The 13,831-nt window shown below is 44.1% G+C and overlaps 2 protein-coding genes across 5 annotated transcripts in view; both read left to right on the top strand.

Annotated features, from left to right (window-relative positions):
* LOC307033464 (cyclin-dependent kinase 15-like) overlaps positions 1-6,945 on the top strand; it is a 57,237-nt gene extending 50,292 nt beyond the window's left edge. Inside the window, exon 13 of the mRNA XM_079671950.1 lies at positions 6,037-6,945. Within this exon, the coding sequence (XP_079528076.1) occupies positions 6,037-6,137 (101 nt within the window). The 3' untranslated portion in view covers positions 6,138-6,945. The remainder of the gene's footprint in view (positions 1-6,036) is intronic.
* Positions 6,946-8,159: 1,214 nt separating this feature from the next.
* The window catches only part of LOC307032435 (sentrin-specific protease 7-like), a 29,484-nt gene continuing 23,812 nt past the window's right edge, over positions 8,160-13,831 (top strand). For all 4 annotated transcript variants that reach the window (XM_079670415.1, XM_079670413.1, XM_079670414.1 and 1 more), the window contains exons 1-2: positions 8,160-8,340; positions 13,508-13,610. In XM_079670415.1, the coding sequence (XP_079526541.1) occupies positions 13,509-13,610 (102 nt within the window). In that variant the 5' untranslated portion in view covers positions 8,160-8,340; position 13,508. The remainder of the gene's footprint in view (positions 8,341-13,507; positions 13,611-13,831) is intronic.

Here is a 13,831-nt window from a genome sequence, read left to right as displayed (position 1 = left end):
CAGAGATACATGCTTACAGAGCTACATGCTAACAGAGATACATGCTTACAGAGCTACATACTTACAGAACTACATGCTTACAGAGCTACATGCTAACAGAGATACATGCTTACAGAGATACATGCTTACAGAGCTACATGCTAACAGAGCTACATGCTAACAGAGCTACATGCTTACAGAGCTACATGCTAACAGAGCTACATGCTAACAGAGATACATGCTTACAGAGATACATGCTTACAGAGCTACATGCTAACAGAGATACATGCTTACAGAGATACATGCTTACAGAGCTACATGCTAACAGAGCTACATGCTAACAGAGATACATGCTTACAGAGATACATGCTTACAGAGCTACATGATAACAGAGCTACATGCTAACAGAGATACATGCTTACAGAGCTACATACTTACAGAACTACATGCTTACAGAGCTACATGCTAACAGAGATACATGCTTACAGAGCTACATACTTACAGAGCTACATGATAACAGAGCTACATGATAACAGAGATACATGCTAACATAGCTACATGCTAACAGCGCTACATGATAACAGAGCTACATGCTAACATAGCTACATGCTAACAGCGCTACATGCTTACAGAGCTACATGCTAACAGAGCTACATGCTAACATAGCTACATGCTAACAGCGCTACATGCTTACAGAGCTACATGCTAACATAGCTACATGCTAACAGCGCTACATGCTTACAGAGCTACATGCTAACAGAGCTACATGCTAACATAGCTACATTCTAACAGCGCTACATGCTTACAGAGCTACATGCTAACAGAGATACATGCTTACAGAGCTACATGCTTACAGAGCTACATGCTAACAGAGATACATGCTAACAGAGATACATGCTTACAGCGCTACATGCTTACAGAGCTACATGCTAACAGAGCTACATGCTAACATAGCTACATTCTAACAGCGCTACATGCTTACAGAGCTACATGCTAACAGAGATACATGCTTACAGAGCTACATGATAACAGAGCTACATGCTAACAGAGATACATGCTTACAGAGCTACATGCTTACAGAGCTACATACTTACAGAGCTACATGATAACAGAGCTACATGATAACAGAGATACATGCTAACATAGCTACATGCTAACATAGCTACATGCTAACAGCGCTACATGATAACAGAGCTACATGCTAACATAGCTACATGCTAACAGCGCTACATGCTTACAGAGCTACATGCTAACAGAGCTACATGCTAACATAGCTACATTCTAACAGCGCTACATGCTTACAGAGCTACATGCTAACAGAGATACATGCTTACAGAGCTACATACTTACAGAACTACATGATAACAGAGCTACATGCTAACAGAGATACATGCTTACAGAGCTACATACTTACAGAACTACATGCTTACAGAGCTACATGCTAACAGAGATACATGCTTACAGAGCTACATGCTAACAGAGATACATGCTTACAGAGCTACATACTTACAGAACTACATGCTTACAGAGCTACATGCTAACAGAGATACATGCTTACAGAGATACATGCTTACAGAGCTACATGCTAACAGAGCTACATGCTAACAGAGCTACATGCTTACAGAGCTACATGCTAACAGAGCTACATGCTAACAGAGATACATGCTTACAGAGATACATGCTTACAGAGCTACATGCTAACAGAGATACATGCTTACAGAGATACATGCTTACAGAGCTACATGCTAACAGAGCTACATGCTAACAGAGATACATGCTTACAGAGATACATGCTTACAGAGCTACATGATAACAGAGATACATGCTTACAGAGCTACATACTTACAGAACTACATGCTTACAGAGCTACATGCTAACAGAGATACATGCTTACAGAGCTACATACTTACAGAGCTACATGATAACAGAGCTACATGATAACAGAGATACATGCTAACATAGCTACATGCTAACAGCGCTACATGATAACAGAGCTACATGCTAACATAGCTACATGCTAACAGCGCTACATGCTTACAGAGCTACATGCTAACAGAGCTACATGCTAACATAGCTACATGCTAACAGCGCTACATGCTTACAGAGCTACATGCTAACATAGCTACATGCTAACAGCGCTACATGCTTACAGAGCTACATGCTAACAGAGCTACATGCTAACATAGCTACATTCTAACAGCGCTACATGCTTACAGAGCTACATGCTAACAGAGATACATGCTTACAGAGCTACATGCTTACAGAGCTACATGCTAACAGAGATACATGCTAACAGAGATACATGCTTACAGCGCTACATGCTTACAGAGCTACATGCTAACAGAGCTACATGCTAACATAGCTACATTCTAACAGCGCTACATGCTTACAGAGCTACATGCTAACAGAGATACATGCTTACAGAGCTACATGATAACAGAGCTACATGCTAACAGAGATACATGCTTACAGAGCTACATGCTTACAGAGCTACATACTTACAGAGCTACATGATAACAGAGATACATGCTAACATAGCTACATGCTAACAGCGCTACATGATAACAGAGCTACATGCTAACATAGCTACATGCTAACAGCGCTACATGCTTACAGAGCTACATGCTAACAGAGCTACATGCTAACATAGCTACATGCTAACAGCGCTACATGCTTACAGAGCTACATGCTAACAGAGCTACATGCTAACATAGCTACATTCTAACAGCGCTACATGCTTACAGAGCTACATGCTAACAGAGATACATGCTTACAGAGCTACATGCTTACAGAGCTACATGCTAACAGAGATACATGCTAACAGAGATACATGCTTACAGAGATACATGATAACAGAACAACATGCTAAGAGAACTACATGCTAACAGAGCTACATGCTAACAGAGCTACATGCTTACAGAGCTACATGCTAACAGAGATACATGCTAACAGAGATACATGCTTACAGAGATACATGATAACAGAACAACATGCTAAGAGAACTACATGCTAACAGAGATACATGCTTACAGAGATACATGCTTACAGAGCTACATGATAACAGAACAACATGCTAAGAGAACTACATGCTAACAGAGCTACATGCTAACAGAGCTACATGCTAACAGAGATACATGCTTACAGAGCTACATGCTAACAGACATACATGCTTACAGAGATACATGCTAACAGAGATACATGCTAACAGAGATACATGCTTACAGAGCTACATGCTAACAGAGCTACATGCTAACAGAGATACATGCTAACAGAGATACATGCTTACAGAGATACATGCTAACAGAGATACATGCTAACAGAGATACATGCTTACAGAGCTACATGCTAACAGAGCTACATGCTAACAGAGATACATGCTAACAGAGATACATGCTTACAGAGCTACATGATAACAGAACAACATGCTAAGAGAGCTACATGCTAACAGAGCTACATGCTAACAGAGCTACATGCTAACAGAGCTACATGCTAACAGAGATACATGCTTACAGAGCTACATGCTAACAGAGATACATGCTTACAGAGCTACATGCTAACAGAGCTACATGCTAACAGAGCTACATGCTAACAGAGATACATGCTTACAGAGCTACATGCTAACAGAGATACATGCTAACAGCGCTACATGCTAACAGAGCTACATGCTAACAGAGATACATGCTAACAGAGCTACATGCTAACAGAGCTACATGCTTACAGAGATACATGCTAACAGAGCTACATGCTAACAGAGCTACATGCTAACAGAGATACATGCTAACAGAGCTACATGCTAACAGAGATACATGCTAACAGAGCTACATGCTTACAGAGCTACATGCTTACAGAGCTACATGCTTACAGAGCTACATGCTAACAGAGCTACATGCTTACAGCGCTACATGCTAACAGAGCTATATGCTAACAGGGCTACATGATAACAGAGCTACATGCTTACAGCGCTACATGCTAACAGAGCTATATGCTAACAGAGCTACATGATAACAGAGCTACATGCTAACAGCGCTACATGCTAACAGAGCTATATGCTAACAGAGCTACATGATAACAGAGCTACATGCTTACAGCGCTACATGCTAACAGAGCTATATGCTAACAGAGCTACATGATAACAGAGCTACATGATAACAGAGCTACATGCTTACAGCGCTACATGCTAACAGAGCTATATGCTAACAGAGCTACATGATAACAGAGCTACATGCTAACAGCGCTACATGCTTACAGCGCTACATGCTAACAGAGCTATATGCTAACAGAGCTACATGATAACAGAGCTACATGCTTACAGCGCTACATGCTAACAGAGCTATATGCTAACAGAGCTACATGATAACAGAGCTACATGCTTACAGAGATACATGATAACAGAGCTACATGATAACAGAGCTACATGCTTACAGAGCTACATGCTAACAGAGATACATGCTTACAGAGCTACATGCTAACAGAGCTACATGCTAACAGAGATACATGCTAACAGAGATACATGCTTACAGAGCTACATGCTAACAGAGATACATGCTTACAGAGCTACATGCTTACAGAGCTACATGATAACAGAGCTACATGCTAACAGAGCTACATGCTAACAGAGATACATGCTTACAGAGCTACATGCTAACAGAGCTACATGCTAACAGAGCTACATGCTAACAGAGATACATGCTTACAGAACTACATGCTAACAGAGCTACATGCTTACAGAGCTACATGCTTACAGAGCTACATGCTTACAGAGCTACATGCTAACAGAGCTACATGCTTACAGAGCTACATGCTAACAGAGCTACATGCTTACAGAGCTACATGCTAACAGAGATACATGCTTACAGAGCTACATGCTAACAGAGCTACATGCTAACAGAGCTACATGCTAACAGAGCTACATGCTAACAGAGATACATGCTTACAGAGCTACATGCTAACAGAGATACATGCTTACAGAGCTACATGCTAACAGAGCTACATGCTTACAGAGCTACATGCTTACAGAGCTACATGCTAACAGAGCTACATGCTAACAGAGCTACATGCTAACAGAGCTACATGCTAACAGAGCTACATGCTTACAGAGATACATGCTAACAGAGCTACATGCTAACAGAGATACATGCTTACAGAGCTACATGCTAACAGAGATACATGCTTACAGAGCTACATGCTAACAGAGCTACATGCTTACAGAGATACATGCTAACAGAGCTACATGATAACATAAATACATGCTAACAGAGCTACATGCTAACAGAGCTACATGCTAACAGAGATACATGCTTACATAGATACATGCTTACAGAGCTACATGCTTACAGAGCTACATGCTAACAGAGATACATGCTTACATAGATACATGCTTACAGAGCTACATGCTTACAGAGCTACATGCTAACAGAGCTACATGCTAACAGAGCTACATGCTAACAGAGCTACATGCTAACAGAGATACATGCTTACATAGATACATGCTTACAGAGCTACATGCTTACAGAGCTACATGCTAACAGAGATACATGCTTACATAGATACATGCTTACAGAGCTACATGCTAACAGAGATACATGCTTACAGAGCTACATGCTTACAGAGCTACATGCTAACAGAGATACATGCTTACAGAGATACATGCTTACAGAGCTACATGCTTACAGAGCTACATGCTTACAGAGATACATGCTAACAGAGCTACATGATAACAGAGATACATGCTTACAGAGCTACATGCTAACAGAGCTACATGCTAACAGAGATACATGCTAACAGAGATACATGCTTACAGAGCTACATGCTTACAGAGCTACATGCTTACAGAGCTACATGCTAACAGAGCTACATGCTTACAGAGATACATGCTAACAGAGCTACATGCTAACAGAGCTACATGCTTACAGAGATACATGCTTACAGAGATACATGCTTACAGAGCTACATGCTAACAGAGCTACATGCTTACAGAGCTACATGATAACATAAATACATGCTAACAGAGCTACATGCTAACAAGCCGTCGCTAACTTCTTCTTCTCTGATTTTCAGCTACGTCCATCTTTAAGGTTCCTGGAGTTCGTCTGGAGGCCGAAGTCAGAGCCGGGAGGAAACTCAGACCCTCAGTTCTGCACAGCGCCCCCTACTGGTGAACTAGAGTACTACTGGTGAACTACAGTGCTACAGTATACCTGAGGAGACAAGAAGAGGGGATATAACCCAAACATGGACAATAACCTGGGAAGACAATCGTAGGCGCGCATAAACCCTCAGCTTAGTGCTGAACTGAGTCCTAAAGCTAAGCTAAGTGCTAACATTTGTTAAAAGAATCCAGGGTTTCCCACACATAGACTATACTTGGGCTGGCCGCCCAGGTATATACATTTCTTTTTTCTTTTATTCGTCTGGCTGTCTACATGATGTGGCCTGCCGACATGGCCACTGTCATACAGATCATAAATTAAAGCCCTTGATTGGTCTCTGTGTGTCCCCCTAGAGGTTTTGAGGTCCACCCCGACTTAAAATCACATTAATAGGTTCCTAAATACATTTACAATTTTTTTTAAATAGTAACCCATGTCCATATGTTTATTTGTGGGTAGTACCTGTTCGCTCTGCCATCGCGTGAAGGGTCTGCTAACAAGCGACCAACAGAAAGGTTCATTAATGTTGTTGCACGTCACCTCAACAAGTATATTTCAGATCTGTGGGAAACACTGGAATCTTCTCAAGTAAATCTCGTGTCAGTCCGAACACCTTGTGAGCATGTGTTAGCATGTGTTAGCAGTGTATGTAGTAGTAATGTATGTAATGATCACCAGGAAAAGTGCTTTATAACTCAAATGTATTATTATTATTATTATTATTATTAATAATGTTTGTCTGCGTTCTCCTGAAACTGTTTGTGACTTAATCTGTATCTGTGGTCTGGAGATGATGAATAAATAAACGCAGATTAAACCGTAATAATTAATATGTTTTTAACATTTAAAGGGGACCAATCATGCAAAATGCACCTTTGTACGTCTTTTATACATGAACATGTGTCCCCGGTGTTCCAGGGAACTCACCAAGTATCAGAAAACACAACCCTCTCTATTTTCCTCCTTAGCAAAATCTCTAAAAAAGGGGCTGCAACGGATCTGAAAAGAACGGATCCAGATTTCAACACTTTTCTACGTCACAAAGAGGTGCTCTGCTTATTGGTCAACTCTCCACCAATCAGGGGAATGAGCCACGGCCACGTGCATTCCCAAACCTCTCATTCGCATATACGTATATATGTGTAGGACGGATTTCCGTCCATTTGGCTATTCAAATGTTAACGAAACGGACAGACTTCCGTGCACATCAGCGGCTGTCGGATTAAAAAAGTTTAATGCACTTTTAACACTCACAGCGGGTATCGCAGCCTGCTCTTCTCATGCCTGCCTGCCGCTGCGCTCTGCCTCTATCCACACAACTTTCCCCCGCCTTTCAGAGACTTATTGCTGGGTCAAACTCTAAGTTACAAACTGTACACATTGCATTCTTGCTAATTAGCCAACATCTGAACGGAATAAGTAGCAAGCATCGTAACAAACAGAGTCAAATAAATAGGGACAACAGCTCACAACCATTCAGAAACGTCCTGCTGCAACCGAGATGTTTGCACCTCCACCAAAACCTCCGCTGCTTCAGGGTCAGTTTCTGGATCCAATTGATAATATGCTTGAACACATGCATTGCTCTGAGATGACATTTTTATTCCACACTCGTAATCACAGCAACTATGGTAACGTGACTCTCGCCGGCTCATGCCCCCCCTGTTCTGCAGGTCAGCTGCTGCTCAGAATTCTCAAAGACAGGCTTGGAATAGAGCGAAAAAATTGCTCCTGTGGGGATTGCCCACAGTATTGAGTACGTGAGTCGCTTTGGATAAAAGCGACTAACAAGTGACATGTAATGTAATGTCCTTCATCAGTGAGGATGTGGCGCCCTCTGGTGGCGGAAACTGTCTACGTGGTATTAAGTCAATACAGAAACAACAGGGATGTTTCATTATATAAAACTATTAGGTGTTAAAGCCTGAAAACACCACTGCTGGGACACAATGATAATAATAATAATAATAAGTACATTTTATCTCAGAACATCAACAATGACGTAATGACGTAAATCCAACGTCTTCTCTACGTGATGACGTCGGACGTGATGACGTTGTGTTGAGTGTTTCTGCATCTTCTGAAGGAAATGTGATTACATCTGTATTCCCTTTTTACTAAAGCAGACAGAAATAGTTCCCCCTCAAAGAAACTGCGGACTCCTCTGCAACCTTTACAAACAACAACAACAACAACAACAACATAGGAGCAGGTTAGTACATGTAGCTTTAGCATCCTGTTAGCATTAGAGGAACTGCGTTAAAAAATGGCACTGTTTTACATTTAACTGCTAAAATAAAAACGTACAAATGCACTTTAATATAATTAATGATTGTTTATGAATGAGTAAGGTATTCCGCTATATTCGGCTTTCAAAGAATCAACAAACTGTACTTAATAAATCAGTTAGATGAGGAAACGTAGCTTTAGCATCCTGTTAGCATCACAGGAACCCCGTTAAGAAATATAGATATACACTTTAATATAATTAATGACCGACTATGATTGAGTGACGTTTTGTGTTGAATTCGGCTTTTAAATAATCAACAAACTGTTTTTTAAAAAGCATAAATATGTACTTTATTAAAGGTTTTCTCTTCCAGTTAGCATCTTAGCATCTTTAGTTTCATATTTCAGTGAGAAAATAACATGAATACGAATGTTTAAGTGACTTTGAGTGTGTTTTCTATGTGTCTAACTCTGAATCACATTAAATATCACTCATTCATGTTTTATTAAACATTAAACTGCTGCACTTTGGTTTCATTTAATTATTATTATCATTATTATTATTAGTCAGGGTTAAATTATACAAGTGTAAAATAATTTAAAAAAACATGCTGAAATAAACAAGTAAATAATAACAATTATTAAAGGTGGGTAACTTCCTTCAGAGACACTTTTTATATTCCATGGAATGTGTTAAAGAGCAACTTGCAGGTTACAGACCCCAGCGAGCCTGCAAGGTGCTCTTTAACATCCCGATAGCAATGAATATCTGAAGTGCTTTGACAATAAATCCATAAAAACATGTCATCTGGTGAAGCCGTGGTTCTGTAGAAAGCACGACCAATCATCTGAGCCGGCTAACTGGATGGCCTACCTGCCTGTCGGCCTTCAACCTGTGCACTAACTTATCTCGTGCCCTTATTAGTCATGTGCGCGTTCATGTGTGTTGGAGGAGGGGCTCCGACTCCGTTCTTACCTACCCTAACTTTTAAGAGAAATAAACAAATTAAATAATAATTAGTTTATTTGTGATCAGGGGTAGACATTAAGGGTAAAATGCCACTGGCCCTCCTGGCATTGTATTATCACTGGCCCCGCCCAATCGACTAATAATGAAGAAAATTAACACATTTGTTGCCATAGTAATTTATGCACTAACTACATACTACTTTACTACAACATCTGAATCATCAGTTCTTCCTCATTTTCCTCAATTGTTCATATTTGGTTTATTAAAATAATGATATTGTGGTCATTGTTAAAAAATGTCTGCTATTATTATGAGTATTATTATTAGTATAATGCGCTTTCTGCCTTCCTGTCAATAATAATAATAATAATAATAATAATAATAATACATTACATTTATAAAGCGCTTTTCCTGCTGCTCAAAGCGCTTACAAGCAAGTAAAACAAAATAACAACAAAAGTAGAAAGTGCTAAGCAAGGAGGAATAAGGGCAAGGGGTTAGTGGTTAGGAGTTGAAGGCAAGAGTGAAAAGGTGAGTTTTGAGGGATTGTTTGAATGATGTGAGAGTGATGGTGGAGTTCCAGGGTGTGGGGGGGCTGCTGCGAAGGCCCTGTCCCCCCAGGTCCGGAGCTTTGTCCTGATGGGCTGCAGTAGGTTAGCTTCAGCAGACCTGAGGCGACGGGTGGGGGTGTGTCGTTGGATGAGGTCACAGAGGTAGGGGGGGGCAAGGTTGTTGAGGGCTTTCAAAGTGAAAAGTAATATTTTCAAGTCAATGCGGTTTTTGATGGGGAGCCAGTGGAGGTCATGGAGGAGAGGGGTGATGTGGTCGGAGCGTCGGGTGGAGGTCATGGAGGATAGGGGGGATGTGGTCGGAGCGTCGGGTGGAGGTCATGGAGGAGAGGGGTGATGTGGTCGGAGCGTCGGGTGGAGGTCATGGAGGAGAGGGGTGATGTGGTCGGAGCGTCGGGTGGAGGTCATGGAGGATAGGGGTGATGTGGTCGGAGCGTCGGGTGGAGGTCATGGAGGATAGGGGTGATGTGGTCGGAGCGTCGGGTGGAGGTCATGGAGGATAGGGGTGATGTGGTCGGAGCGTCGGGTGGAGGTCATGGAGGAGAGGGGTGATGTGGTCGGAGCGTCGGGTGGAGGTCATGGAGGATAGGGGTGATGTGGTCGGAGCGTCGGGTGGAGGTCATGGAGGAGAGGGGTGATGTGGTCGGAGCGTCGGGTGGAGGTCATGGAGGAGAGGGGTGATGTGGTCGGAGCGTCGGGTGGAGGTCATGGAGGAGAGGGGTGATGTGGTCGGGTGGAGGTCATGGAGGAGAGGGGTGATGTGGTCGGAGCGTCGGGTGGAGGTCATGGAGGATAGGGGTGATGTGGTCGGAGCGTCGGGTGGAGGTCATGGAGGATAGGGGTGATGTGGTCGGAGCGTCGGGTGGAGGTCATGGAGGATAGGGGTGATGTGGTCGGAGCGTCGGGTGGAGGTCATGGAGGATAGGGGTGATGTGGTCGGAGCGTCGGGTGGAGGTCATGGAGGAGAGGGGTGATGTGGTCAGAGCGTCGGGTGGAGGTCATGGAGGATAGGGGTGATGTGGTCGGAGCGTCGGGTGGAGGTCATGGAGGATAGGGGTGATGTGGTCGGAGCGTCGGGTGGAGGTCATGGAGGATAGGGGTGATGTGGTCGGAGCGTCGGGTGGAGGTCATGGAGGACAGGGGTGATGTGGTCGGAGCGTCGGGTGGAGGTCATGGAGGAGAGGGGTGATGTGGTCGGAGCGTCGGGTGGAGGTCATGGAGGATAGGGGTGATGTGGTCGGAGCGTCGGGTGGAGGTCATGGAGGATAGGGGTGATGTGGTCGGAGCGTCGGGTGGAGGTCATGGAGGAGAGGGGTGATGTGGTCGGAGCGTCGGGTGGAGGTCATGGAGGAGAGGGGTGATGTGGTCGGAGCGTCGGGTGGAGGTCATGGAGGATAGGGGTGATGTGGTCGGAGCGTCGGGTGGAGGTCATGGAGGATAGGGGTGATGTGGTCGGAGCGTCGGGTGGAGGTCATGGAGGATAGGGGTGATGTGGTCGGAGCGTCGGGTGGAGGTCATGGAGGATAGGGGTGATGTGGTCGGAGCGTCGGGTGGAGGTCATGGAGGATAGGGGTGATGTGGTCGGAGCGTCGGGTGGAGGTCATGGAGGATAGGGGTGATGTGGTCGGAGCGTCGGGTGGAGGTCATGGAGGAGAGGGGTGATGTGGTCGGAGCGTCGGGTGGAGGTCATGGAGGAGAGGGGTGATGTGGTCGGAGCGTCGGGTGGAGGTCATGGAGGATGGGGGTGATGTGGTCGGAGCGTCGGGTGGAGGTCATGGAGGATGGGGGTGATGTGGTCGGAGCGTCGGGTGGAGGTCATGGAGGATGGGGGTGATGTGGTCGGAGCGTCGGGTGGAGGTCATGGAGGATAGGGGTGATGTGGTCGGAGCGTCGGGTGGAGGTCATGGAGGATGGGGGTGATGTGGTCGGAGCGTCGGGTGGAGGTCATGGAGGAGAGGGGTGATGTGGTCGGAGCGTCGGGTGGAGGTGAGCAAGCGGAGCTGAGTTTTGGACGTATTGAAGTTGTCTTAGTGTGAGTGCAGTTGATCCATAAAGTATGCTGTTGCAGTAATCCAGTCGGGATGTTATGAAGGCATGGATCAGAGTTTCAGCAGCGGTCGATGAGAGGGAGGGTCTGATGAGAGGGAGGGTCTGATGAGAGGGAGGGTCTAATGCGGGCGATGTTCTTTAAATGGAAGAAAGCGTTTTTTGTGACCTGGTTGACGTGAGGGAGGAAAGTGAGGGAGGGGTCGAGGTTACGGATGTGAGAGGAGTTGGTCCAGTGGACAGAGAGGAGTTAATGACTGGTGATAAGATGAGTGAGTTGGGGGAGGCAGTCCTTGACAAGGGTGGAGGGCATGGGGTCCAGGATGGAAGTTGAGGTATTCATGCCGGTGACTTGGGCAACTATGTCCAGTGAGGTCATTAGTCTGAGGGCTGTAAAAGGGGGCCTGGAAGGAGGAGGGGAGGCAGGTTCCGGAAAAGGATGGGTGGTGGACGAGACGGAGGAGTTGGCTATGTTGCTCTGTATTATTTCAATTTAGCTTTGGAGGAATGAGAGGAAGGACTCACACTTTGAGGCGGTGAAGGAGTTGGAGATATTATCCATGGGGTATTCATAGTATACAGAGGTATGGTTTATCCATCAGGAGTTAGAAATGTAACGGCTATTAGATGAGATTAGAACCTTCATTCTCCTGCTGGGACATTTCCCTAAAGCCAATACCTTTATATGTTCTACTCTTCACTTCCTGTCAGCAGAGGTCATTGATGTACAGAGCCGACAGAAGCCCTTGTTTATATGGGCATCATATTGAGAGGTGCAGTGACGCGTCCTAAAACCAGGGAGTAAGCTGCTGGTTCCCTCCACAAAGAGCAATGGGATTTCTCCACAGGGTTTTGGAAAAGAGCTGGAAATAAGGTCTGTGGAAAACAAACCTGTTTGATAAATGCACGTTTTGTTCAGCCGGATAATCTCCACATGTCTACCCTACTTTTATAATGTTCTAATCATAAATCTAATCGATAGATTATTAAAGGGTTTTAGAACGCGTCACTGTACCACTAGAAGCCAACTCCATTGATCAAGCTGAAACTTCCTCTCCCTCTTCTTCTCATGCTCCCTGTCACTCTCCTTTAACTCCTCCGGTAACTTTCTTTTATTTGAAGATAGTTTTTTGCCCGGCGCTTGGCCGGTTACCGCTGGTATTAAAAACATTTAGGCGAATGGTTAGGTGGCGCGATAGTCTGTAGTGAAGGAGCGCGCTCACGGGAGCCTGCTCGCGCTGCGCTCCGCAGCAAACAGCTGTTTGCTTTCACCCAACAACGACAACCGACTCACTGAACGCTCTGTTGTAGCGTTGATAAACTAAACAATTATCAAAATACCAATACCACAGGACCATTATTAGCAATATTTGTAGTGGCCCGAGCGGGCAAGTGGAAAGCACGTTATGCTGCCCGGGGGGTCTAAATAGTGCTTCCGGGCCAGCGGGCCATTTATAATGTCGAGCCCTGGTGATGCTTTTTATTTGAATCCCTCTCGTTTAAATAACCGATGTTTCTCTGTTAGCAGTGTTTTTGAGTTTGTTATTTGCTTGTTTGTTTTCCAGCATGGCGTCTCTGTTTAAAATCCCGAAGAAGAAACAGGGCTCTGACTCCGCCCCTTTGTTCGCGTCACCGCTGTCTCGCCTCCAAAGCCCCGACCCCTTTAAGGTATTACTCAATACATGTTTACCTTCATACTTTAAAATGTGTTTATAACATTTGTTGTTTTGTTCAGTTTAGTTTATTTATTTTTTTCGAGCGTGTAAAACCAAAGAAAATACAAATGAAACAAAAGATGATACAGACATGATACAGTACTATACAAATGAATGCAATAACAAAACGAAATATTTAATCAATAATTGAATAATCTGTAGCATCATTGTCTG

This window comes from Notothenia rossii, assembly GCF_949606895.1.
Source record: "Notothenia rossii genome assembly, chromosome: 3".
Lineage (NCBI taxonomy): Eukaryota > Metazoa > Chordata > Actinopteri > Perciformes > Nototheniidae > Notothenia > Notothenia rossii.
This window is presented reverse-complemented; position numbering and strand designations above follow the sequence as displayed.